Source organism: Coturnix japonica, chromosome 26, assembly GCF_054131305.1.
Source record: "Coturnix japonica strain WE chromosome 26, WE-NBRP24, whole genome shotgun sequence".
Taxonomy (NCBI): Eukaryota; Metazoa; Chordata; class Aves; order Galliformes; family Phasianidae; genus Coturnix; species Coturnix japonica.
Genome location: NC_140688.1, coordinates 4,243,589 through 4,270,529, shown reverse-complemented (window position 1 = coordinate 4,270,529; position 26,941 = coordinate 4,243,589). Strand labels below are relative to the sequence as shown.

Sequence of the window (26,941 nt, the reverse complement as noted above, 5' to 3'; positions counted from 1 at the left end):
GTTGTGGCAGGGGTGACAGCCCTTTCTTCACTCTGTTTCCTTACTGTAGAATTAGGAAATTTACAAAGAGGAAAAACGTGAATAGTCAGGAATATTTTGGAAAGTGTTTCCACTGTTAAACACTTCAGAATTTCTCAGAAATTCTGCTTCCCAGCTGTAAAGAAAAGGCTTGTGCATAATTTCAAAGGGTTGAGAATACTTAATCCTGAAATTGTTTATTGGTTTTTTACTCTGTTTTGGCCTTGTACTTTGTCTCCAGTAGTATGTAGTTGGCACTCAGAAGTAATTTGATTCAGCTTGTCCTTCTGCACTGTTTGCTTTCTGTTCCGTTGTGCTGCTTTGCCTGTGGAGTCCTCTAGTCTGAGATCTGTTGTCTCACCTTGCCTGAATTCTGCCTCAACTGAATAGACATAGATTCAAAACCTGTGTTGCATTATTTTCTGGTTTCAGAAGTGTCCAGTCTTTTACTAGATAGACTTTCCTGGTTTTGAGTAACTTGCAAAACTGATAGTATTCCTGCCTGCTTCCCAAGAGTCTCTGTTTTTCAGACAAGGTTATGTTAACAAATCCATGAAACCCCAATAGAAATTCTGGGCTCTTTGCTGTGTGTCTACTTGCATCTTCTGCTTTCTGCCCTTGTCTTTGTGATGACTTCGTTTTGCACATCCTCTTTATTTGTCATACTTGAGTAAATGAATCCATCTGTCACAATCTTCTCACCTGGATGTCTGAAAGTTCTCTTCCCGGCAGGGGAATTATTTCACTGTTTACCTCTTAACTTTTGTCCTTCCATTTCCTTCTCTGTTCCTTTGGTTTTATTTGCTGCAACGCTTCCTCCTCTTTATTTTCAGGAGTACTTCTAATCTCTTAACATGAACTGTGTGTTCCTGTACTTCAGGTTCTCTTCAAAGATTTTTTCCATATCTCTTCTTTGATTTTGATTAACGTTAACTGTTGAGATTTTTCTGGATGTATTCCCAAGACTCAGTCTGAGGTTTAAAATCCATCCAGTAGTACTACTGAATTCAAGTCTGCAATTCAGAATTGCATCGTTTGTAGAGCAGGGCCTTTTTAGAATTGAATTCAGTGGGATGTGAACAGAAGACTCAGGGCAGCAGGGTCTGTTTTAGTTGGATAAGGCTTTTGGTTAACTCTTCTCATTCCTGTAGATATGGATTTATCTTGTTTCATCTACACGCAAAACTTTGTAGTGTAATCAGTTACATAAAAATACATTCTCTTCTCTTCCTGTGTTTCTAGTTCTGTCTTAGTAATTTTCTTGAAATGTGTTAGCACAGTCCTGCTTCATGTAGTTCCTGTCCTTGTTTTTCTGTTCCTCCTGCTTTCCCTAGTCCTGTTCTGATAACCTCAGAAGTACTCTCTGTTCTTCTTAATTTCTTCATGCCTAAATAGAATTGTCTCCTCAACACCAAATCTGAAATGTTTTTGTGTTATCTTAGCAGCCCACAAGTAAATACCAGGTTAGTTTTTATGAGAATTTCCTTTTCAGTGTCAGAATCTGAGCTTGGTTTACCAGAAGAGCTCAGGAAAACTAATGTTTATTAAAAATCAGTGTATTCTGTAACTCCACCACGTTCAGCATAGTGCAGTTTAGGTTCAATGGAATACAGTATTCTCCTGAAGCTTTGAGATGTTTGTCTTTTTGATTAATGGAAATGGTGGAAAGCATTGTACTTGAATTGCAGGTGTTGTGCTTCTTCCAAGGATTATGAAAATCAGCTGTATTGTCTGGTGCCTTGGGAAAAATACAGCAGGAATTGAAAAGTCCTGCCAGGTTTCGTGCTTTTGTTTTGCATGTGGTAGTATTGAGCTATTAAGAAAGACTTCAAATGTTGTGCGGTACAGCTCGTATTTCCTATCTGCTTAAAGGGAGAAGCAAAGTCTTTGATACTGCTACAGCTGCTGGATGTGAAGCTTTAATTAAAAAGTTCTTTGCTTTGTTTGGTAGCAATAGCTAAATATCCTGTTGAAGGAAATGTAACTTTTTTTAATCAGGGGTGATTAAATTCTTATGATCACGTTAGCAGATGTTTTGGGACAGATCTTAAACGAAAGTTTTAACAGTCATATCTGTTTCCATTGCTTACATGTCCATTACCAGTAGTTGTGGGTCTGTTTAACATGTTTTTCTTTGCTCCGTGTAATTATTATTTTTTCAACAAAATAACAGTACTTTGTGCTTTTACTGTGCATTCTGCTATTATCTTATTGTAAAACATGGGACCCCATTGTAATATATCTATGAGGGCTGCTCTGAAAGTAATGCCTCCTATTTTATTATGTCAGCCCATGACATCAGAGGCAGATGTTAGTGAGATGGCAGTAGAGGTTGAACCTCCCCGCCAGTATTCCATTACATTTTATTACTGTGCAATGAAAGCTTTGCTTCTATCATAAGCATGTATCCTTCTCAGTGTCTAGCTTCAGCAGTAGAGGTTTTCACAGAGCTCTGAGAGCAGAGCTACACTTTAAAACTGGTGAGTCTGCCCCATGGGTTGGAAGTGATAAGCTTGGCTTTTGTTTGTAACTTTGAGACAGCTGCTCAAGAGTGGGGTTATTCTCATGTGTGCATTAACAGATAGCTTATTACCTGCTGGTGAAGATTAGTTAAGCATCCATAAATGTTGACGGTTTTTGTCATCACCAGGCATAATGTTAGGATTTAAATGCATTCCCAAAGTGGAAAATGCTCATGAAGATTTCTGTTTGATTGTTTTCAGAGTTGTGGGTTATACTGCTTTCTTTTAATGGGCTTGCTATGACAAATATAAAGCCTGTTCTTTTCAGCCTTTAGTTTACTAGCTATTAACAACAGAATATTTACAGTGAAAAAGATCTAAGGGGATAAACACATTATATTTTAGCACCTCAACATTTGCAAAAAATAAATGGACAAAACCACCTCCCTTCCCACTACAGCACTTATCTGGCAGAACTGGTTGGATTGCTTCTGTTCTCTTAGCTCTTGGGGCTGTTGTTTTGCCACTCATAGAACTGCTTCCCATGAGTTTATGTTGTGTTTGCACTGGAGGGGTTGAGAAGCAGCTGAAACTGTCAGCTTCATTCTTGTCCTGCATCCCACTGAATGTGAGCTGTGTATGAACTCAATAAGCAAATACGATTTTTGGTATTGCATTAAGTATATTCCTGTGCTGTGCTCTGGTGGTATGTAACTGTTCAGGCTTTGACATTATTAATGGAAGCATGCCTGACTTCAGCATGTGCAAGGCTTAATCATGAGCATCTAACCCATCTTTTAACAATGAGGCAGAGTTCAAGTAGATTTGCAGGTGATCAGTTGTGCCAGACAAAACTGAATTCCTTCTTTGATAGAACAACCAATTCCTTTTTTCCTCCAGACAAAGAGAAGAGATGTAGTCCCATATGTCATACTTCACTTGTGCTCTTGAGGCTGTGCCAGACAGTAAACAGCTAATTCATGTAAAAGAGATGATCGTTGCGAGAGTTGGTGTTTGCTGAAGGAAACAACTGCTTGTGGTTCTTTTTTTTTATTTAGGGCAACCACCTCAAAAGCCAAAAGCAACAACAAAAATTCCTGCAGGAGTGATTGGAACGAGAAATGTTGGCAATAAGGGGATTTTCCAAGGGCTCAAATTGAGGGCTAGTCTTGCACTGTTTGCAGTAATGACCTTGGCACCAAAAACTCGTTGGGATTTTCTTATGAGAATTTGTGGTGTGTTGTCAGTAGGTGACAACTGAGGAAACGCATGTGCAGCAGAACACATGCGTTTGGGACATGGTACAGATACAGAAAAACCAGTGAGACTGGGCATGTCAAGGCCAATAACAACCCTCCTGGGAGACAGTAGAAATCCTTACTGTTGCAGCATGGATAACTGGAGAGAAGTGAACATGAGAGTGGAAGATGTATAGGGAAAGATATTCTGTGGAGAATAAGCTGCAATTAAGGCATTGTACAATGTTCTTCCAGCTGGAATATTACTTGCAGTTCTGGCTACTATATTCAAGAAACATTGATTGAAGCTGCTTGGAATTCAATGAAGAGAATATTATGGGAATAAAGAGCCTGTTATGAAAGGACAGTAGAGAAATTTTTCAGTCTGTGGGTAAGACCTAATGGCTGGATAAAATAAATGTAAATGAATGGAAAAGCTCTTGCCTCTTAAGGTGGGATCCTGGAAGAGCCTCTGTGGTCATTTGTCCAGTGTGTTTTCCCCCAACTCTTTCTGTACAGGGAGTGATATTGTTTAAACCTACCTTTATAAATGAATCAGTTGGGTATCTTACATGAGTTATTGCCTTTGTTTATAAACAGTATTGGACAGTATTGATTTATGTAATTGGAAATGAAAAATCATCATTATGAAGATTTTGTTTGGGACCTGAGCAAGGTCAGTTGAGCTCCCAACACGCTGTGGAAGAAAACTTGTTTTTATTCTTGTGAATTATTTTTTTAATCTCTAATGTCGTTCTGGGAACACTGTTACATCCCTAAAAGGCAGCAGCATATTTAAATTATCCCAGTAATGAATAATAATATACAGTAAGGAATAATAATAGTTTCATTATAAGTGTTAAAATTTTCACTGATAGTTAAAAAAAGGAAATGCTATTTGTCAGATGTCAAAAACAGGATAATTTACCAAATGCAGAAATTTAGGATTTAGTGAAATTAATTCAGGTGTAAGAATATTGGTGGCCTGTATTTGACTCCTGCATAGTTTGCAAGGTTCTTGCACATAAAACCTAGTTTTGTGGTATTTTTGCTTCTAATTCTACCCTCTTGTTAGCAATTTGTGGGTCAGGCTGGGTCACATCACACTTCATTTCAGTTTTCTGTTTCTTCTTACTTCATCTACTTTTATTCCTCCATCATACAGGTAGTTAGGGCAGTCGATATATGAATCATTGTGGAGATGACTGTTCCTGTAACATTTGAAAGAAAAAATTGTTTTTTGATCAAGCGTTCCCAGTAAAAGATAAATAATTCTATGTGAACCAAAAAACTCTGAGTAACTAGTGAAATAAGTTGACCTTTTTCTTTCCAGTTTTGCAGGTAGGAAGACAAACCTGATGAGCTGAATGAGTTTTCTGTTTAGCTGCTGTGTCTGAAATAAAACTAGTTCATAGACTGCATGCAATTTCAGTTATTCATTGGTGGGGTATTTCTTGTTTTGCTTGTAGTTGCCTTGTGGTCACCGGTGTGAAGAGATTTGCCATTCAGGTGATTGTCCTCTGAACTGCAGCCAGAAGGTTAAACTCAAGTGTCCTTGTAAGCGACTGAAAAAGGTAAGTTTTGAAGTTGCAGTTCTGAGAGTGACACATTTTCTTTGTATGTTCCTAGGCTTGTGTACATGGATTGTCTCTGGTCAAGACTGGAATAGAATCAGTTACTTGAGCAGAGCAGCAACAGCAGCTGAAAGTCTGGGTGGAACAATCAAAATATTCACTAAGGAACATAAAATTCATTGTAGAAAATGTTAGCTCCCAGATTTGCAATACCTTTCTCTTCAAGCACACTTCAATTTTTGTAGTTCCATTAGGAAAATAATCGGATGATCTGGAGTGATTTAAGAAGTCAAAGCACATTTTCCTCATTAGGAACTGAGAAGTTTATAATTACATAAATTGGAACAGTCACAGATGTTTTGAATTCCTAATTGATGGTTGTCTTAGGCCCTTAAAGCAAACAGAGGCATCAGCATCCTTAGCTTTCAGCAGAGATAAAGGACAAAGCTTATAGCTATCAAGTATGATGAGGGGAAAAACAGAGGCTGCTGTGACCTCTTGACAAGTGTTAACTTAATGAAAAATTCACTATCTGGCTTGAACAAAGCATGCTTAAATTATTTTCAAGACCCGGTTAACTTCTGAGCTTTCCACACAGATGCAGTTTCCCCAGAGTTCTTAGCTTCTCCAAGAAATGTCTTCAGAAATCTCAGATCTTGCAGGGCGCATGTTCAAGAGAAAGGATGGTAATGCCCAGAGTACGTGCTTCAAATTGAGCAGTCTCTGCTTATAAATAACTAGCTTTTCTTTATTTGTAAGTTGAAATGTTGACTTCTGCTGAGGATAAATTATTTTGTTGTGACTAAGTGCTCTTACTAATTTCAGTTTATCTTACTCTACTGTGTTCAGTAAAATCAATAATATCATTGGTTGCGTGTATACTTCTGCTTCTTGTTCCTTAAGATATAGGTTTACAGTTGGACTTGATGATCTTTGAGGTCTTGTTTCTTATGCCAGACTTAATTGAATAAGGAAGATGGGTATTTCCATGATAGCTCTGTTACATCTAGTTGTTGCTGTCCCTAATTTTCATACTGTTTTTGGAAAACTGAAATGTGTCATCATCTTCTGCTGAGTTCTGACGCTGTATAGCTATTTCAGACCAGTTCAGATTTTATTGTCCCAGAGTTCCGGGATGTCTTCAGTGATTATGTGGATGTCCAACTGAAATGTGGTAGCAAGAAGCAATGAAATTAATGTTTAGGATGCTCACTTTTCACTTTTACAGTGGCCTGAAATGGAACATTCCAGATCTGCTATTCTGAAAGTTTTATGGTCCTTAAATATGATGACGGTTACTTTTTTTCCCCCCCTCAATCTTGTAAATTTAATTTTAATAAGGTGGAAAGGTTGTTATGAGTTAATTATATAATTAATAAAAATTAATTCTTATATGATGACAGCCCACTTATTTAAATAGCCACGAAGTGATCCTTCTGATTCCTAGTGAAATGGTGTCTCCCTTCAGAAAGAGAAGAAAACACTATCCCCACCTTAAATATCATCTCACTGTTTCCAGGTCAAGCCCCCAATCCATGCTCTCTTTTGTACAGAGAGCTACAGTGTAGAGGGTAAATGATGGTAGAACCAATAAGCCACTGATAATTGGACTGTGTATTAGTTGCAGCTAATCTGACTGCAGAAATATGACTCGTTTCTGTAGTGTGAAAGATGATGTCTTTTAACGTTTGCTTTATGCATCTGCCGTTGTCTGAGATCGTAATTAGGGTATCTTTGATTCCAGAAGGTCCTTATGCATATTTGCTTGGAGCTGCATACTTACAGCAGATAGTGTACTTCTTTCTTAGCTTGGATAGGATAGTATACCTGTATATTTAGTCTTTTGTGCCTGCAGCCTGCGATCTTGAAGATAAGGAGAAACAGAATTGAGTACCTAATATTTGCAGCTGAATTCTCCTCTACCAGTCTTCAGTCTGTGTATACTACTGGTGAAGCTGGGAGTTGACAGGACACGTATTCCAAGCTGCTCTGTAAATATGCCTCATCTGAACCATCACAATTAATATCAAATGTAGGAGCTCATAATTTGAGTGAAAACAGGAGGATTTTTTCTTCCTTTTCTGGTGTTGAAGTTAACTGTTGCATCATGAGGCTATGCATGTAAACATGCAAGGTCGTATAAACCACTTGAATTTGTAACCCACAACTTGTAGTGGACCATATTCTTAACCATCTAGGCAGGTGGTTTATCTTAGCCTGCTGGAATTGCTCTGAAGAAGTTAGTTTTTGGATTTTGCTGTATGCTATGAAAATTGTTCTGCATATTGTCAGAAAGCATGAAAACCAGAATAGCTTCTGGCTATGTTACTGTGCTTTCCTGACAAAATTCTTCATAGGCTAGTAGTATAGATTATAAGATTATAACTTTCTCTCTGTGCTGGTATTCTGTTTTGGTTTTGTTGGAGGTTTTTTTTTGTTTTTTTTTGTTTTTGTTTTTTGTTGTTTGTTTGTTTGTTCTTTGGTTGTTTTTTTTTGGGGGGGAGGGGGTTGTTTTTTGGTTTTTTTTGGCCTTCAATGTAAGGGGGAGGAAGGAGAAGGAAGTAGGGGAGATCTTCCCATGACCAGAACTTGCCCTGTAGTTTCAGCCAGTTTAGAGAATTGATACGAAGTTTCAGAAGAGTTACTTATTAGTTACTTTGCATGGTATCTTTTGTAACAGTTCACAAGGTTATATTGCTTTGTCTTAAATAAATAAGTGAAAAAAAAGACAAGAAAAATTAAACTGAACCACTTGATTTATTCTTGATTCAGTTTAGCTTATCAGAGAGAAGGAAAATAGAAAAGGATGCTTGAATACAGTTACAGTTTCAAATAATATTTATTTATTAGCTTCATTCTGTAAATATACCGAATAAAATTGTTTTACAATTTTCCCAACAAAATGAACATTATAATTAAATTTTTATATAGGGAAGTGAATTACAAACAATTCAATTTATACTTAACAGGAAGTACAGTGCAGCAAGATACAAGAAGGCCAAGTTTCACTGGAGTGTGATGTGTTATGCAAGGAAATGAAACGGAAGGCGTCTGAGGTGGTGTATCCATTTTAGTTATGTTGTCTTCATTGCCTTGAGAAAAGTTGGAAAAAACAGGCAGATCGTTATTTTTTCAAGACAGTAATAGCAAGAAATGCAGTGTAACTCAGCGTACAGTTTAATTGCACATTTAATTTTTGGACTATTGAATCTGGCTTATTGCTGATAATTGCACTACTTGTAGATAGTGTCAACTCACTTGATGAAACACTGTGTTAAGGTAATGCTCTATTACCTCTTTATTTTTAATGTACATTGGAACTGGAGATTTCCTCTTCAGCCAAGAAGTGCTAATCAATGATAATAAAATCATTACTGCTAGTGAGAGCTATAGAAGCACTTCATTTAGGCCTTACTTTTACTTTGAAGGTTAGCAAAGTGTTATCTTGTGTGTTCCTGTCACACAGTATTAGGTGACTGCCACAATTATAGAGAGCTTTCAGCAACTGCATGTGCTTTTCAGCCCATTGTAAACATGGATGCTCTCCAATAATTTTGTTTGAAGTAAAGAAACTGCTGCATAATCTCACCTAAAGAGACAGAATATCCACATTGTTTTTCTAGGCCTTTTATGGAAACATGAGGAAGTGGTGCATGAGCTGGTTAACTTTTATCAACTTAGTAGTATGTGTAATATACTGATATATATAATTTAAATATTCAACCCAAAACCTCATTCTGTAAAAGCTACATCTGTCTGTTTCTGCTCAGAATTTCAGGATTGTCAGGCAAGTTCTAAGACGTACTCTGTAAATCAAATTCTACACCTTTGCAATCAGCTTGAACACCAAGACTCTTGGAATATACTTCTAGAAAAACCAGCAGTAACATATCATCCTAGTGAAGTGTGGAAGTGAGTTTATTGGGCGTGGAGTGCATTGAAGGGGGGTGAATTCATAGAAGTCTGCATCAACAAAGGAGCACATTTCAGTGGGGTGCAGCATCAGCTGCAGTTTCACTTCAGCAGATATTTCCTAGTTTTTATCTGTACCATTGAATTCAACTGGGAAAATATTCTAATGCATCAAGCAAATGACTACAGGTTCCTGTGAGCATAGGAAGTTCCGCACAAACGTGTGCAGGAATCTTACACAAATACGACAACAGCAGCGTACAAAAGAAGCTACATTCTGTGTTCACGGGCTGATTTCTCTTTTGGAACTGATGTTCTGCCATTAGATGGCAGTGAAATACCAGGAGGGATAGGGCTGCAGTTTTTGCAAACCAAACTTTCCTATTTCAGGTATTCATGACTAAAAAGACCTTTGTGTGTTTTTCTGATGAGACACTCTGACGTTGTCTAGGTGAAATGAAATTGTTAGTGATATTTCATATATGGTTTAACAATTTAAAAAAAAAATAATCTGAAAATCCACAAATGTAACTGCTTGCACAGAGCACGCTCTTTGAGCTGCGGTGTTCTTAAGCACGAGCTGGTGTGCCTTCTGCTTAGTCTTCAACAGCTCTTAAGTTGTAGACTGATTGGAACAAATTCCATCTGTGCATACCTTACTTAGTTAATTACCATTTTTACTGTGCAAAATGTGATACATAAATATATATATGTACATATATAGACTGATTATTGAGATCAAGATGGTTTTTAACTTCAAGTTGTCAATCATATCATTACATCTTAGGGCATTCTATTACTCTGAGATCTAATTTTACTAAGGTAGTGTTAAGTGGCTGCAGAGTTGGAGGTCCAAGAAACATGTACAAGCAGCAGATACGCATACACTGACCCAGCACACTGGTACTGCCGTCACTGTAGTGATGCCTGACTGAGGGAATTTCAGAGATAGAGCTGGTGTCTTAATGTTTGATGGCTTTGCTGCATCTATATGCCTTTTTGTGTAATGAAAAATACTATTTGGCACTTTCACTGTCTTCAGGATTTTGTGTCCTGTCAATCACCTGCTTTTTACCTGATGAATCCAAGTTAAACATCTCTTAGCAGCTTCCCCTGGGAAACCGACTTTAAGGGCAGGGGTATAGAACAGAGCTGGCAGCTCTTTAAGGACACCCTTCTGAAAGCACAGTGGCTCTCCATCCCCCTGCAGAAGAAGTCAAGCAGGGAAGGCAGGCAGCTATCATGGATGTGCAAGGACCTGCAGCTTAAACTTGAGGGAAAAGAGGGAAATGTTCAGAAAGTGGAAGCAGTGTTGTATAGCCTGGGAGGAATACAGAGCTGTTGTCCATGTGTGAAGAGACAGGATTAGGAAAGTCAAGGCACAGATGGAGCTGAACTTGGCAAGGGGAGTGAAAGATAACAAGAAGGGCTTCTGCAGGTACATAGGCTGTTCAGTGGATTAGGAATCGGTTGGCTGGATGCAGCCAAAAGGTTATGATCAACGGTTCTGTGTCTGGGTGGAGGCTGGTCGCAAGTGGTGTCCCTTAGGGGTTGGTCTTGAGACAGGTGCTCTTCAACATCTTCATCAATGACAGACAGTGGCATCGAGTGCACCCTCAGCAAGTTTGCAGATGTCACCAAACTGAGTGGTGCTGTCGATACATTGGAAGGAAGGGAAGCCATCCAGAGGGACCTGGACAGGCTGGAGAAGTGGGCCCATGGAAACCTAATGAGGTTCAATAAGGCCAAGTACAGGGTGCTGCACTCGGGTTGGGGCGATCCCAGATATTTGTACAAACTGGGGGAAGATCTCCTTGAGAGATGACCTGTGGAGAGGGACTTGGGGGTCCTGGTGAACGAGAAGCTGGACATGAGCCAGCAGTGTGTGCTTGCAGCACAGAAGGCCAACTGTGTTCTGGGCTGCATTTAAAAAGGGGTGGCCAGCAAGGAGAGCGAGATGCCCTCTACTTGGCTCTTGTGAGGCCCCATCTGGAGTACTGCATCCAGGCCTGGAGCCACCAGCACAAGAAGGGGGGGGTTAGGATAGATATTAGAAGGAAGTTTTTTACACAGAGGGTGCTGATGTGCTGGAACAGGTTGCCCAGAGAGGTTGTGGCTGTTCCATTCCTGGAGGCATTCAAGGCCAGGCTGGATGTGGCTCTGGGCAGCCTGGTCTGGTGGTTGGCGACCCTGCATACAGCAGTGGGGTTGAAACTCCATGGTCATTGTGGTCCTTTTCAACCCAGGCCATTCTGTGATTCAGGAGCCAGTCCATCCCATTGTTCTTTATGTATGTTAGGCGTTGCATTCTTTTGTTATTGTAGGATGAAAATAATGCAGGAACTGTGATTCAGATGCATTGTATGTTTATGTTTTAATATTTTCTGTGCCATACTTTTTCCTTTAAGTTTCTGGCATTTAATTTGCTGTCTTGAATGCTATGTAACAGTTCTGTAGAGTGATCAGTTGTAGTTCCAGGTTTTATTTTTCATAAAACTTTCTGATGGTGAAGCAAATGTAATTGCATTGACAGTTTCCATTACAACAAGAGCAGTAGAACAATATGAGTATGCATTATCCAATATGTCATTTGGTACAAAAGTGGAGATTTCCTTTTGCTCTAGCAGTCAGGGCATATTTAACTACTTGGAATGAAGTGTGTGAGTGTAAATTACATACATATATAAGGATTTACCCATCAGTGTACAGTGTGCTGAATTGAGGACTGAGTTACTGAAAGCTTAGAGTGACTTTATTAAGGAATTTTCCCTGGTATTAATGAATATATATATTTATATTTTCCCCAGGTTTTATATTTGTCAGTTGAATTTTCCAGTTAGTCAGAAGTTTAGTTTTATAACATGGTAGCGTCTCTTATGTTCCGTGTTTTTCAAACATGAATTGATAGAGGTTTTTCACAGAATGTTTTAGAATCTGAGTAAGCTCACAGCTCACTTGGTGAAGGTTTTGCTCGCTTTTCTGAGAACTGTTCTATAAATTATGGCTCTGTAAGATAATAGTTTTACCTGCTTTTACAACAGTTACTTATCACTTTGTATGTCTGGACAGATAAAAGAGGCAGAAGCCAAAGCTGTTATTGAAGAGGAGAAACGAAGACAACAGGTATCAAACTTAATTCTTCTTCCCCCCCAACCTCGTTGTGTTAATAAATCACTTGACGCACGTGCAGCCCAATCTGTATACTTTGTATAGTGTTTCTCCCAGTTACTGCTTTCAGCTGTTATGTTGTCCTTAGGTATGTGCCATGGGTGATCTACAGTGGTTAAAAGCAAGTATATTTTCTCTTAACAGTTCTCACATCTGTGGGCAAAATGGTAATCATTTGATGTCGCATTAGAATAACTGTATAATGTATACATATATTTAAATACAAAATACTTCTGATTTTTATCCATCATTTTATAATTCCTTAAATTCACAGAATTACTAAGTAGCCTCTGTAAGGTTGAATTACTGAGTGAACCTTCTTACTTACTCCCCTTCGTGAGAGTGAAGAAACCTAAATTGGTCTCTGTCCTTCAAGGTCTGGTGGGAGTGGGGAATTTTTTTGTAATTGCTGGCTCTGGTGAATGTGTGTTGTCAGCACTGTAATCCAAGAAGCTTCTGTGCCAGCTGCGTGGAAATACTATCACTAATCTTGTTTCAGAAATTAACCGTAAGCTTGGTTGCTGGTGACAGCAAACTCAGGTTTATTATCTGGGCGCTGCAGCCTCAATGCACTCCTTCCAACAGGCTTGTATGCCTGAGACAGAGCACAGACCCCCCCGGTTGTACACCCCCCATCGGACCCCCCCCCACATTAGATCCCCCCCCATTGTATCCCCCCCCATTGAATCCCCCCGCCCTCCATTGGATCCCCCCGTTGTACCCCCCCCTCCCCCACTGAACCCCCCCCATCGGACCCCCACCCCATTATATCCCCCCCATTGGACCCCCCCCGGTCTATCACCCCCCCTATTGGACCCCGCCGTTCGATCCCCCCCCATCGGACCCCCCCGGTCCCGGTCCGTCCCCACTCACCGCTTCCTCCTACGGGGCTGCCAACACCTCCGCACTTTACGGCGACGCTGTCGCAAAAGCGCCGCACCCCACTGCGCTTTACGGCGCGCCGCGAACTGCAACTCCCAGTGTCCCCCGCGCTGCGCCGCGTTACGTCTCTCCGGGGACTGCAACTCCCAGCGTCCCCCGCGCGGCGCAGGCGCAGAGCGCGCGGTGTGAAAAAGGCGGGAAGGCGTTGGGCGGGAGCTGAGGTGAAGCAAAATGGCGGCGGGGCCGGGAAGGGCCTTGGGGCGGGATGGGCGCCATTGGGCCTCGTTATAGCGGGATAACGGTGTTATTCTGGGACGTGGAGTGAGAGAGACCGGGCGGCCATGGGGGATTTGAGGGGAAATAGTGAGGAAATAATGCTCAATGGGCGTGTGTTCCCCTCAGGTGAGCGGCGCCATGGGCAAAAGGAGGAGCAGCCAGGTGACAGGTAATGACTTAAAATGGCCTCAAAATGGCCAAAAAATGGGCTTAAAATGGTCTCAAAATGTCCTCCAATGGGCCTCCAAGCGGTCTCAAAATGGCCACCAAATGGCCTCCAAGCAGCCGCAAAATGGCCTCAAAATGGCCACCAAATGGTCACAAAATGGTTTCCAAAGGGCCTCAAAATGGCCACAAAATGGCGTCCAAGCAGCTGCTGTTCCTCTTGCAGGTGTTGACCCCCATGATGGCCCCAATGTCAAAGTCAGGGCAGGACTGAGGGGAGACAACAAGGGGGGGGACGACTATAGTGGGGACAACAATATGGTGGACAGCAAGGGGGGGGACATCAATGGAGGGGGCACAAATGGAGGGGACACTAATAGAGGGGACAGCAATATGGGGGACAGCAATATGGTGGGCAGCAATATGGTGGACAGCAATATGGAGGACACTAATGGGGGGGACACTAATATGGGGGACAGCAAGGGGGGGGACATCAATGGAGGGTACACTAATAGAGGGGACACCAATGAGGGGGGAAACAATGGAGGGGACACCAATATGGCGGACAGCAAGGGGGGGGACATGATTGGATGGGGCACCAATGGGGAGGACAACAATAGAGGGGACACCAAGGGGGGGGACACCAATATGGCAAACACCAATATGGCGGACACCAATATGGTGGACACCAATGGAGGGGACAAAAATGGAGGGGACAGGGACACCAAGGGGAGGGACAGCAAGGGAGGGGACACCAGTATGGTGGACACCAATATGGCAGACACTAATGGAGTGGATACCAAGGGGGAGGACATCAATAGAGGGGACACCAAGGGGGGGGATACTAATATGGGGGGCACCGAGGAAGAGGAAACCAATGGAGGGGGCAGCAATATGGGGGACACCAATGAGGGGGACATCAATGGAGGGGACATCAAGGAGAGGGACAGAAATGGGGGGGACACCAATAGAGGGGGCAGCAATGAGGGGTATGTAAGTGGAGGGGACACTAATATGGGGGACACCAAGGGGGGAGACAGCAATGGGGGAGACATAAATGGGGGGGACACCAATATGGAGGACATCAGTATGGGGGCCATGATTGGAGGCGACGCTCTGGACAATGGCGGAGGGATGGACTCAGTGCATGGAGATGGAACAGAGAGGTAATGGGGGGAAATGGGAGGGTGGGGGGCAGAAGGGGGGCTGGAGGTGGAAATGGGGGCAGAAATGGGGCTTGGGGGTAGGAATGGGGCCTGGGGCCAGCAATGGGTCCTGGTGCCCCCCAGCTGATGGGGTTTGGGGTCTGTTTGGTTCCCAGCCGCTCTGATAACGGAGGCCCAGCAGCCACCCCACAGCTCAGCGTGATGGAGGAGCTCAGCCCCACAGCGGCCCCATTGGCACAGGTAGGACAGGGCCTCTGCCCCCCCAGCATCACCCCACAGCTCCCCATGGCTATGGGGCAGGGAGCACACAGGTTATGGGGGGGTTTGTTCCAGGATGGGATGGATGGCTGCGAGCAGCAGGAGGACCAGAACAGCCCTGATATGGGGGACCTACAGCCCCATAGCACCCCACAGCCCCATAGTGACACCGATGGGGGCACAGAATGCATTGAGGCCACCAAAGAGCCATTGGAGGGGGAGTGGGCAGCCCACTTGTGGGGCAGAGCATGAGGAGCGCTATGGGGCTGGCACTGTGGGGCTGCCCCACATCTCAGCACCGGAGCACAGTGGGGTGCCAGGGGGGGACACCGAGCTGCTGCAGGTAATGCCAGAGTACTATGAGAACCCATAGGGAACAGCCCCATAGCACCCCACTGCACCCCACATTGTCCCACTTCACCCCATAGAGCTCCAGTTCACCCCAGTTTACCCCCCATTCCACTCTAGATTGCCCCAATTTACCCCAGTTCACCCCAAATCACTCCAACTTACCCCAGTTAACCCCAGTTCTCCGCCATTCACCCCCAAATCACCCAAATTCATCCCAGTCCCCCCTCAGGTCACTCTCATATCCCCCAGTCCCCCTCAATTTGCCCCCATTCACCCCAAATCATCTCAGTTCCCCCCCAAGTCACCCTCAGATCCCCCCAGTTCACCCCATTTCATCCCAGTTCCCCCCAGTTCAGCCCTTGGTGCCCCAGTTCACCCCAGTTCCCCCCCATTCACCCCCAAATCATCCCAAGTCACACCAATTCCCCCCCAAGTCACTCTTAGATCCCCCCAATCCCCCCCAATTCACCCCAGTTCACCCCAGTCCCCCCCCAAGTCACCCTCAGTTCCCCCAATCCCCACCAATTTGTCCCCATTCACCCCAGTTCATCCCAGTTCCCCCCCGTCACTCTCAGACCCCCCCAATCCCCCCAATTCTCCCCCATTCACCCCAATTCACCCCACATCACCCCAGTCCCCCCCCAAGTCACTCTCATATCCCCCAATCCCCCCCCATTCACCCTCATTCACCCCATTTCATCCCAGTTCCCCCCAGTTCATCCCCTGTTGCCCCAGTTGCCCCCATTTCACCCCATTTCCCCCCCAGCCCCCCACCCCCTCCCAGCCTGCAGCCCCTCTGTGCCCTGTGGACGCCGATGGGGACCCGGTCTCACCCAGCTGCACCCCCAGGTTGGACCCCCCTCCCCCCACCAGAACCCAGAGCTCATTTTGGGCTTAAAAAGCCCCGGATTGGTACTATTTTCACCCCCTTTGACCCCCAGGAATGAGGTGGCACCACGTGAGGATGCGTCTGCGGTGCTGGGGGGGCTGATCCTCGAGCTGTCCAACCTCAAGTGAGTGCTGGGGGGGGGGTTAGGGTTAGGGTCCCATTGGCACTTATGGGGTCTCACTGTCCCCTATGGGGTCTCACTGTCCCCTGTGTGGTCTCACTGTCCCCTGTGGGGTCTCACTATCCCCTATGGGCTCTTATTATCCCCTATGGGGTCTCATTGGTCTCTATGGGGTCTCATTGTCCCTGCAGCCGCCGTGTGATGAGCGCCCATCGTGCCCTATAGGGGTCTCACTATCCCCTATGGGGTCTCACTGTCCCTTATGGGGACTCTCATTGCCCCCTATGGGGTCTCATTGGTCTCTGTGGGGTCTCATTGTTCCCTATGGGGTCTCATTGGTCTCTATGGGGTCTCATTATCCCCTATGGGGTCCCATTATCCTACAGCCGCCGTGTGATGAGCGCCCATCGTGCCCTGGAGTCGCTGCTGCGGCTGCGTCGTGAGCGGAGCCGGGGGGTGAACAACAGCAGGAGGAGGAGGAGGAAGATGGAGGGGGACGAGCCAGGATGAAGCTGCAGCTGTGAGTGGGGCTTTATTTGGGGAAAAAAGCCCATAATGGTGCAATAAACACACGAGTGTGAGCAGGGCTGGAACAACACAACTACACAATAACACAACAACACAACAGGGAACAGCTGCTGAGCTCTGCTCCTGGTGCAGAGTGGGGGTGTAAAGTGGGGGTGTAAAGCTGATGGTGCACAAGTGATGGTGCAAAGTGGTGGTGCACAACTGAAGGTGCAAAGGGATGCTGCAAAGTGATGGTGCACAAGTGATGTTGTACAAATGATGGTACAAAGTAGTGGTGCAAAGTGATGGTGCAAAGGTATGGTGCACAAGTGATGATGCACAACTGAAGGTGTAAAGTGATGGTGTAAAGATGATGGTGCACGAGCGGTGGTGCAAAGCTGATGGTGTACAAATGATGGTGCACAAGTGATAGTGCACTAATGATGGTGCACAGTTGGTGCCCAGCTGCTGCCTTCTGTCCCACATTGCGCTCAGCACAGCCTGGGGATGACACAGAGTGCGTTATTAGTAATAGTAATTAGTAATTACGGCCTTAATTAACATCATCACCACCACAACTGCCCCGACACACACAGTACAATATGTGGGGGCCAACCCCATAACCCCTATAGCCCATAACCCCTTATAACCCCCATAACCCCACAACCCCAAACCCCAATAACCCCATACCCCTATAACCCCATAAATAACCCCATAACCCCATAAATAACCCCATAACTCCATAACCCACAACCCCATCACCTAATAGCCCCTATAACCCCATACCCCATTACCTGCTATCAGTCACCGCCGTCCCCGTGTCCCCGTGCTCTCGGTGCATACACAGAGCGATATGACGCCGGGGTGAGCGGGCAGAACCTCCTGGTGTGCGCGTTGTCCCGCGTGGCGCCGCACTGCGGACACACGTAGCGCCGCAGGATGGGGCACAGCACGCGGCCACGCGCGTCCTTCAGAGCGTGGCTGCTCCACACCGCGCGGGACTCCCCGTTACGGCGGCAGAACGGGCAGAACGGGGACGGGAAACGGGGGCGGGCTGATAAGGGGGGGCGGGCCGACAGGGGGCGCTGTGGTGGTGCGATAGTGGGTCGTGATAGTGAGAAGGAGGGCCTTGGTGGTGATAGGGGGGGACATGGTGATAAGGGGGGATGGGGGGGTGGGGGGGGTCCTGCTGATAAGGGAGGTCCTGCTGATGCTGTGCTGAGCCGTGGTGACACCGACACACCTGGGGACACACACAGACATGGTGGAACATGGCAAATGGCGACCAGGGATGGGGACACCCCCCCCAATATGGTGACCCCAGTGGCAATGACCCCAGTTGACCCCCATTATGTTGACCCCCCCATTATGGCGACCCCCCCCCCCCCCCATGACAGTGACCCCAGTAATGGTGACCCCAGGTGACCCCCCCCCAATACGGTGACACCCCCATGATGGCGACCCCAGTGACACTGACCCCAGGTGACCCCCCGGTCACATTGCCCCCCCCTGCCGTTGCCCCCCCCCCCCCATTCCCATACCTGCCGTCCCGGTTTGGTCCGCTCGGTTCTGTCCCGTCCCGGCTCGGTCCGTTCCGTTCTGTTTTGTCCCAGTTTGGTCCGTTCCGTTCAGTCCGGTCCTATGGTTCCGTTCCCGCAGCAGAGCCCTCAGCAGGGCCGGCAGCCCCATGGAGTCGCACCACGGCTCCCATATAGGGCCGTGATCCCTTATAGGGCCCTGATCCCATAGGGGGCCCTGATCCCATATAGGGCTGTGATCCCTTATAGGGCCATGCTTCCATAGCCGTCCCTGCTCCCCTATAGGGCCGTGCTCCCGTTGCCGTCCGTGCTCCATTCCCCCCCCAGCCCCGTCCCCCACCTCCTTTATCCCCCGACCCCCCCTTTATCGCCCCCCATTGGACCCTCCTCGCCTTCCCTGTGGGGCGGCGGCGTCTGGGGCTGCTGCCGTGTGGGGTCGGTGGTGCTGCTGGCACCGGGGGAGCGTTGGGTGGGGGGCACCTCATGGGGGCACGGGGGGGCCCGGCGGGGGCTGATGGGCCCCTTTGGGGTCCCATTGTAAGAAGTTTGTAAACGTTTGTTCATTGTGTGGGGTGTCACAGTTTGTAAACGTTTGTTCATTGTGTGGGGTGTCACAGTTTGTAAACGTTTGTTCATTGTGTGGGGTGTCACAGTTTGTCAATGTTTGGGGGGATGTTGCTGGGGGTGGGGGCTGTGCGGGACCGGGGTCGAGCGGGCTGCCGGGTTTTGTAACCGCCCCTCGGCTCCCGCTTTCTCGCTTTTTTTTTCGCGGCTCCTGCCCTCCCCGCTCCTGGTTACGCCGCTCCGCCCCCACCGGCTCCGGATTGGACGAGCTCGGGACGGGGAACGAAGGCACCTGGCGACGGGGAAACTGCTCCTCAAACCCTTCACCGACGAACCTAAAATAAGGGCACAAGCAAACCGGTTAACCCCTAGTAATCTTTGTGCACGAAGGCCGAACGAAGACCCACGGGGTGGGTAAGTATAGGCCGGTGAAGCCGTTCGGTTGGGTTGGGTTCCCCGGGGCACAACGACTGAGACGTCCAATTGCGGGCGAAGCGAGTGCGGACCCGTCGGTAGTGCGGTTCCCACATCCCGCGAGGGACCGGGCCACGAAAAGGGGGAAGCGTGTGTGTGTGCGTGTGTGTGAGCGTGTGTGTGTGTGCGTGTGCATGTGCGTGTGTGTGTGTGTGCATGTGTGTGTGTGTGCGTGCGTATGTATGTGCGTGTGTGTGTGTGCGTGTGTGTGCGTGTGTGTGCGTGTGTGTGCGTGTGCGTGTGTTTGTGCGCGCGTGTGTGCGTGTGTGTGCGTGTGTGTGTGTGTGTGCGTGTGTGTGTGCGTGCGTGTGTGTGTGCATGTGCGTGTGTGTGTGTGTGCATGTGCATGTGTGTGTGTGTGCGTGCGTATGTATGTGCGTGTGTGCGTGAGTGTTTGTGTGTGTGTGTGTGTGTGTGTGTGTGAAGGTGCTGCAGGAAGATGGGACAGAAGAAGAGTAAGCCTTCTGGTCCCATGGGTGGGGGAACTAGTGGTGAGGTTATAGGTATACCCTGTATTCCCCAGACAGTCCATTGGGACTCATGATTAAGAATTGGAATGATTCCCCTTCTAGGCGGGGAAAAAGTAAAGTTAAAATGATTCATTATTGTGTAGAAGTATGGGGCAATAAGGCCAGAAAAGGGGAGAGTGTATGTTGGCCCCTTTTTGGCTCCTCTAAGGACTGGGTATGTCAGGCCTTTGTCCTCTGTGTAAATGCTAAGGAGTCTTTTAGTTCAGAGGAAAGTGAGTCTGCCCACCTCTGGATAGCCTCAGAGCCGAGGAGGCATTTATATCACCTAAAAGAAAAAGGAGGGCGGGAGGAGAAGGGATTTAGAAGTCCCAGTGTCACCACCGCCCTACATAACCCCACCTGAACCCACGGCCCCGTCTGCCAGGGGGCCGGGAGCACAGACCCGACCTTCCCCTCTCTCCTTTACCCGCACTCTCCCCGCGGCGTCGGTCCGCCGCCGGTCCGGTCCGCTTCCGGGTCCAGGCCGTCCTGATGGGTCGCCGGGCGGCTTGGGTCCCGTGCGGGCGGGGCGGTCCGAGCTGCTTTTATTCTCCCGAGCACAGCGGCCACCAGGCGCCGTGTTACGAAGGGAAACCCCAAAATCAGTAGCTATGAGGGTGTTACGGAGGTTCCACGTTACATTGGGGTACTCAGGCCTTAGTGGATCAGTTTGCCAATAATTCTATGTGTACAGGGGTATATAACATAGCAAAGGGGATTGTTAATGGACATATGACTTGCTGGAGGGTGAATGCAAAGAATATGAGAAAAAGAATCCCAGGAGGGCGAGAATTGGCTTATCGACCCTTCGCAAGGATCCAGTTGGACTTTACTGAACTCCCTAAAACTGGGAGATATAAATATTTATTAGTGATTGTAGACCATCTTACAAACTATGTTGAGGCATTCCCTACGGCAAGGGCTACAGCACAAACAGTAGTGAAGGTACTATTAGAAAATATAATTCCTCGATATGGAATTAGAGAAGCAATAGATTCTGACAGGGGAGCTCATTTTGTGTCAAAGGTTACACGTGACACAATGAAAATTCTAAGGATTAAATGGGAATATCATACTCCTTGGCACCCTCAGAGCTCTGGTAAAGTAGAACGAATGAATGGGGAAATTAAAAAACAACTTAGAAAATTAATGATAGGAACTAAGACATCTTGGATAAAATGCTTGCTGTTAGCTCTGTTAAATATATGTGTGAAGCCCAGAACTGATCTGGGAATTTCACCTTTTGAAATGCTGTATGGTATGCCCTATAATCTTGAAATACCTCTTGGTCACCCCCATTTACAAGATGATCAATTAAAATCTTATACAATTAATGAGTGGGTGCAAGGAACTACAAGAAGGATCTGATTGCACAGCAGTCCCCATTGGAGATAGCAATCCATAGGATACAGCCGGGGGATGGGGTCCTAATAAAAACTTGGAAAGAAGCTACACTAACACCACAAGGGGAAGGTCCCTATGTTGTTTTATTTACTGCAGAAACAGCTATTCGAACCGCAGAGAGAGGATGGACTCATGCCAGCCGTGTTAAAGGACCCATCGGTGACGAGAAGTGGGAGGTAGCTCCCGGGAGTGACGACCTGAAACTCACAATGCGACAAGCCCAATGGGTATTCCAGGTAAAGGCTTCCCCTGAAGAACACTACTGCTGCTGAGAAGAACTAAAAAAACCCCTCGTAGCTGGTTGCAACCCAGTTGACGAGTGAGGCAGAGGAGTGAATTGTGGGGAAAGATGGGCCTTAGGGGTATCCATTGGTACTTGGGGATTCTCACAGTGATCACATTTTGTATAGCAGCACAACGCCACCCACACCAAGCTTCCTTACATCCCTGTGTGACCTGGTACCTATACAGCCCAGTCTAAACCAAAAGGGTTACTATTTTTGCCTAAGCTCAAACCTAGGGAGGGGATACTGTAACCACCCAGGCTCATATTACTGTGCCTATTAGGGATGTGCAACTATTGCCTCAAATTGGGCACCTGGGGCTGGGCAGTATAAATATCTACAAGTAGGGCATGGACCCTATGGGTGCATACCTCCTAACCGAAACCCACAGTTGGGAAGATGGGCTGTGTGGGGATTAAAGACAGAGAGAGAGAGAGAAACATCTGCCAGCAACAATGGATAAATGTAACGAATCCAGATAACCCAGTGTGGCTGTTAGGGAAAATATGGGGTGTAAGTGACTTGCGGAATCAAACTCTATAACACATAGATGGGTTATAAAGCAGGTATGTTTATTCCAGTGCTGGGTGCAAGGGGGATAGCTCCACCAAACTTGCACATGGACTTGTAAAATCGTGACACAGATATAGGTACATCTCATACATAGTCAATGATTTCTCGGAATTCTGATACATATTCAATAGTTGTTTAGCATGCAGACCCCCTCTTGTTCTTATCAGGGGGATGCAACTCCTCTTCTGGTATTTACAACATCTATTCTCCTCCTTGCCTGATGACTTCCGTGAGGTCTCACTCCTTATCTGCATCCTTCCTGCTCTCCCAGGCCCCTTGTTTCCCTGTGCGGAAGGGAGAGAATAGTGTTGTGAAGGAATCCCTGGCTTTAATTGCATCCTGCGACCTTGTGGCTGAAGGGATGCTCAGTAGCAGTTGCTTTGTCCTGTGTTCATTTGCAGATTTGACTAGAGGAGTTGATCCAGCTTCCTCTCTGAGATCTGGAACTGAAACTCTGTCGGATCGCGCAGGTACGTCATAGCTTTGAAATTCTTTAGAGAGCTTTTGCTGCCCGTTTCAGTGCCATTTCATGGCACAGTCCCCTGTACGCTCTGCTACTCAGTTGATGCTGTAGTGTGTGGCTGAAACTTTTCATGGGTCTTTGGTTGCAGAAGTGCCCCCAGTGTGGGCCCTGCCCGGTCATCGGTTTCCTCCTGTGCTGGAGCCCAGCTGGAATCCCAGCAGTGAGTACTCTGTCTTCACTGACTTGGCTGACTTGCCGCTGATCTTCAAAACTTCATGCACGTGATATTTAACTTCATACATTCTGTTAAGGTCCGGAAAGAGAAGAGGATGAATACAAACGAGGAAAATACTCTCAGGGCTCATCCCGTCTCCTGAAGCGACTGCTGAAGGAAATGGAGAAGGCAGAGCGTGGTGGGTATACTTCAGTCTGTTCACTGTGGGACCTGGGAAGCTGAGGTGTGATATGCAGGTGTGGGCAGGCTGTAGCCTGCACAGCAGGAAGGAATGGGTCAGAGCCGTGCTGCAGCCGTGTTCCATGTATCACCTTGCAGGTGCTGTCAGGCACCAGAGCTGGTCTGCTGCCAGATGGTCTGCATCCAGCCAAGACCCAGAGGCAGCTGCTCCCCCAGCACAACCATTACTTGTCAGAGCTGCTTTGTGCAGTCGTTGGCACCCAGATGGCAGCAAGTGGCAAGCGCTGTGCTTCTGTTCATCCAAAGCCCTCCGTGCAGCTGAGCAAGTTCAAGGCAGGAGAAGCATCCCGAGCAGGGTTGGCTGCCTTTGCTAATGCTGGAAATGAGGTGGAGATGCTAATTCTGAAGGCTTGGACTGTGTGTTAGAGCTTGGATTTCAGCCTGCAGCTACCTGGCTGTGATGGGCTGGTGACAGCACAGAATGTGAGGGCCTTGCACAGGAGCTGATTCCTCAGGAGGTGTGAGGGAGTCAGCATTGTCCAATAGCTGGGAGGGCCCAAATGCCTTTGGGTAACAGAGGGGCTCACAGTGTACTTGGGGGTGGGGGGCCTGGACTTTACCTGAGCTCGGGATTGGAGAAGCTCAGTTTTTGATGAGGGCACGTGACATCCCACTCCTACTGCCCTGCTTTCTTTCTAAAGGAACGGACCAACAAAGTGAGCGGGATGCACTCCAGGAAGGTGGATATCCCACACTGCCGGTCCCGGATGCACTCCAGGAAGGTGGATATCCCACACTGCCCATCCCGGACAGAGGAATGCAGGCAGCACCAACCAGCATGCCAGGTAATTTCTGTCCCATGATCATACGGTGTCACAAACCAGAGTCACTGCGTGCCTGCAGGCTCTTGCTGCCAGCTCTTGCACACCAGGTCAGCAGCCAGACCTGAGCGTGTGAGCATAGAGCACATGTAAAAGAAGCAGGAGTGTTTCTCCCCTGGGCTGGCTCTGGCTGTGCCCTGTGCTGGCTGAAGCCTGACCTTCAGCCTGGGGGGCGTCCCACAGGAGAGCTCAGGACACGCATGCCGGGAAAAGCATGAGGGATTCTGCTCTGTAGCTCTCCCCACAGACCAAGCCCAGACCCCAGAGTACAGCCCCAGCTCTCGGCCCAGAGGAGGACACGGGTAGTGCCTGTGCAGCCTCTTCGTACCCAACGAGAGGTGGAAGCAATCCTTCTTGTCCTCCGGTGCTTCGGCACCAGAGACGGAGGCACCCACTGACAAAATGACCTCTTGGGTCCATGAAGCACACTGAGAGATTATCTGTAGCGCAGCTGAAGGTCACGTGGGACATTGTCTCATTTCTTCCAGGGATGAACACAGGCAAAAGCACAGAGGCTGCTGCTCACAGATCTGTGTGGAAGCGCCGCATTCCGGTGACGGTCTCAGCGATGCTGCTGCCTGCGCTGGTGCTGGCCGTTGGTGCTGTGATATGGGTGCTCAAAAACTACCTGTGAGTTGGCCTTTCCCCAGAACACCTTATTGCTGCATTTGGCAATGAAGCATTTGTGGTGCCAGGATCCTGGACGGCCAAATCAGCCGCTGGCAGTACACTGCCAGGACTCAGGTTGCAAAGTCTTTCAAGTTTCCCCTTATTTCCTGTCAGTGAGTAGTGCTTTCTGAAACTCATTCTCACAGAGCGCGCAAGAGGGAAAAGAGAGCAGCAGAAGCAGCAGATGGAGCTGGGGAAGGCAACGAGACAGACTCTGACCCAGTCAAACAAGAGTCTCCGTAATAGCTCCAGTCCGTTCCATTCTGCCATTGAAGAGGCCAGAAGTCTTCAAGGTCATCTGGAAGACCTGGAGCTTGAACTCAAAGCCATGAAAGAGATCCTTGGGAACAGTCCTGAGTGCTGCCTTCTGTCAGAGGATGGCCCTGAATGTGAGAGCAGAGCTTTTGTCCTTCATCCTGCATTCTCCAGGACAGGTATCACCAGCAGTTTGAAGATTCTTAGCTCGACACAGCTACATTCCTGTTGAGGGTCCTAATGAGGACCCAGAAAACGAGCTTCCTCTGACTGCCGGACAATGCGTAATGTCTTTGGAGATGTGGGTGAGAATGGCTGGTTTCAGGGAGAGCTGACAGATGGCACAAGAGGACTGGTCCCTTCCAATTTGGTTGCGGAGCTTTCAGATGATGAACTGGATACACCTGGAGATCCTGTCAGAATTCCTGCATTGCTCCATCTGCAAGACTACCATTGTTCCACTCAATGGAACAACTCGATGTTGAGCAGAATGTGGTTGAGCTCCTTCGGGAACTCTCTGAGGCGACTGACAGCGGAACTGCATAGCTTTATTGTATATGAAAAACAACCAAACAACTGTCCCCTCCCTCTCCCTTCCCCTCGCACCCCCCTACCCCCCCCCAAAAAAAAGAAAAAAAAAACCCCAAAAAACCCTAAAAAAACAACAAAAAACAACCCACCCTCAATAAAACAAAAAACCAAAACCAATTAAAATCTCAACGCTGTTCTTTTTCTGGGATGCACTGAGGTGACGCTTCTTCTAGCTTAGACTTTGCAATGAGTTTGTGTCACGGAGTTCTCTCTAGAGCTCACTCGGTGACAGCGGGAACAAACCCAGGGAGAGAAGGAACAAAGAACCTCCCCTCTCTAACAGCGCGGTGCGGGGGCAATAAAGAACTGGGGGGGGGGTTGGCACTCACCTCTCATCGGGGTACCATCCCGTTCTCTGCAAGCCACGATGTTGTGGGAAGCTGTGGAGGAACTGCTCAAATGTATTCTCTCTAAGAGAGGGGAGCAGGTATCTCCTAAATGCATATCCGAGCTGGTAAAATGGGCTCATATGAATGGACACCTTCAGGAGGTGGCACTGATGTTCACTGTAGCCGAATGTCGAGAAATAGTCGACCATATGTGGGACTTTGTTATCTCCAAAAATAAGGAATACAAAATAAATACATTGAAGAATATGCAAGCCGAGCGGCAGATTGCTGCTGCTGTGGTACAAGCTCTATCCGGACCTAGTGCTCAGTCAAGGTCAGAGCTTGACTCCCTGTTACCAGGAGGTTCGTACTCTGTTTGCTCATCAGCCTCACAAGTCAGGGCTGCCGCAGAAGCCCCGAATAATCCCCCGTCCTCGACCTCTTCAACGTCTCTGGCAGATCCGGTTTTGGCTGGTGAGGAAGGTGCGGTGGGGGGGGGCTGAGGGGTGTGCAGAGCAGCAAGAAGCTCCTGAGAGTGAAAGCGACTCGGATAATGGTGGGAATGAGAAAGCGTTGGAGGAACATAATAAAACATTAACTGAGGAGCTGCAGGACTTAGAACTGCGTATGAAGGAGGCATCAGTCTCTTTGAGCGTTTCACCGATGTCTTTACAGCCCCTGTCTATGCGATTCCCCCCCACACGTAGCGATCCTCCACCTTTGTGTTGGTCTGGAGTCATTAGAGGCATGATATTGGAGGGACCGTGTCAAGCTGTGTTTCAGCTCGCTTGCCCGCTGATAGACGATCAGCAGGGAGCTGCTCGGTGGGAAGCGCATCATTGGAAATTGTTACAGCAGGCTGGTAAGACTGTGACTGACTATGGGATACGATCTGAAGCTTCTAAGCAAATCATTCAATGGATTTTCACTGAGGATACTCATATGACACTAGACACTTCTAATCTTGTGCGGTTGTTACTAACACCACCAGAATACGTTGTTGGT

The 26,941-nt window shown here is 47.1% G+C and overlaps 2 protein-coding genes across 6 annotated transcripts; both read left to right on the top strand.

The window, feature by feature from the left end:
* The first annotated feature begins 14,192 nt into the window (after nt 1-14,192).
* Nucleotides 14,193-18,033, top strand: LOC146756701 (uncharacterized). Of its 5 annotated transcripts, none has more exons than XM_085524057.1 (4): nt 14,193-14,861; nt 15,017-15,101; nt 16,412-16,483; nt 16,867-18,033. In XM_085524057.1, exons 1-3 carry the CDS (start codon nt 14,254-14,256, stop codon nt 16,415-16,417), a joined length of 699 nt encoding a protein of 232 aa, XP_085380183.1. In that variant the 5' UTR covers nt 14,193-14,253; the 3' UTR covers nt 16,418-16,483; nt 16,867-18,033. The 5 variants fall into 5 exon arrangements, with proteins under 5 accessions (XP_085380183.1, XP_085380184.1, XP_085380182.1 ...); XM_085524058.1 differs by lacking the exon at nt 16,867-18,033 and adding an exon at nt 16,672-16,860; XM_085524054.1 differs by lacking the exons at nt 16,412-16,483; nt 16,867-18,033 and adding exons at nt 15,195-15,462; nt 16,237-16,308 and having other exon boundaries at nt 14,212-14,861.
* Nucleotides 18,034-19,355: 1,322 nt separating this feature from the next.
* Nucleotides 19,356-26,410, top strand: LOC146756700 (uncharacterized). The gene is made up of 7 exons (XM_085524091.1): nt 19,356-19,503; nt 21,573-21,712; nt 22,735-22,803; nt 22,945-23,016; nt 23,108-23,209; nt 23,913-24,056; nt 24,581-26,410. Exons 2-7 carry the CDS (start codon nt 21,700-21,702, stop codon nt 24,724-24,726), a joined length of 546 nt encoding a protein of 181 aa, XP_085380217.1. The 5' UTR covers nt 19,356-19,503; nt 21,573-21,699; the 3' UTR covers nt 24,727-26,410.
* The last annotated feature ends 531 nt before the right edge of the window (nt 26,411-26,941 follow it).

What these genes read in the sequence shown, in the direction of transcription:
- LOC146756701 (XM_085524054.1), top strand. Translation starts at nt 14,254, where the DNA reads ATGGCGGACAGCAAGGGGGGGGACATGATTGGATGGGGCACCAATGGG. An exon ending in CATGGAGATGGAACAGAGAG is followed by an intron (nt 14,862 to 15,016) that starts GTAATGGGGGGA and finishes TTTGGTTCCCAG; the next exon opens with CCGCTCTGATAACGGAGGCC. An exon ending in CAGCGGCCCCATTGGCACAG is followed by an intron (nt 15,102 to 15,194) that starts GTAGGACAGGGC and finishes GGTTTGTTCCAG; the next exon opens with GATGGGATGGATGGCTGCGA.
- LOC146756700 (XM_085524091.1), top strand. An exon ending in AACTCTGTCGGATCGCGCAG is followed by an intron (nt 22,804 to 22,944) that starts GTACGTCATAGC and finishes CTTTGGTTGCAG; the next exon opens with AAGTGCCCCCAGTGTGGGCC. An exon ending in GCCCAGCTGGAATCCCAGCA is followed by an intron (nt 23,017 to 23,107) that starts GTGAGTACTCTG and finishes CATTCTGTTAAG; the next exon opens with GTCCGGAAAGAGAAGAGGAT.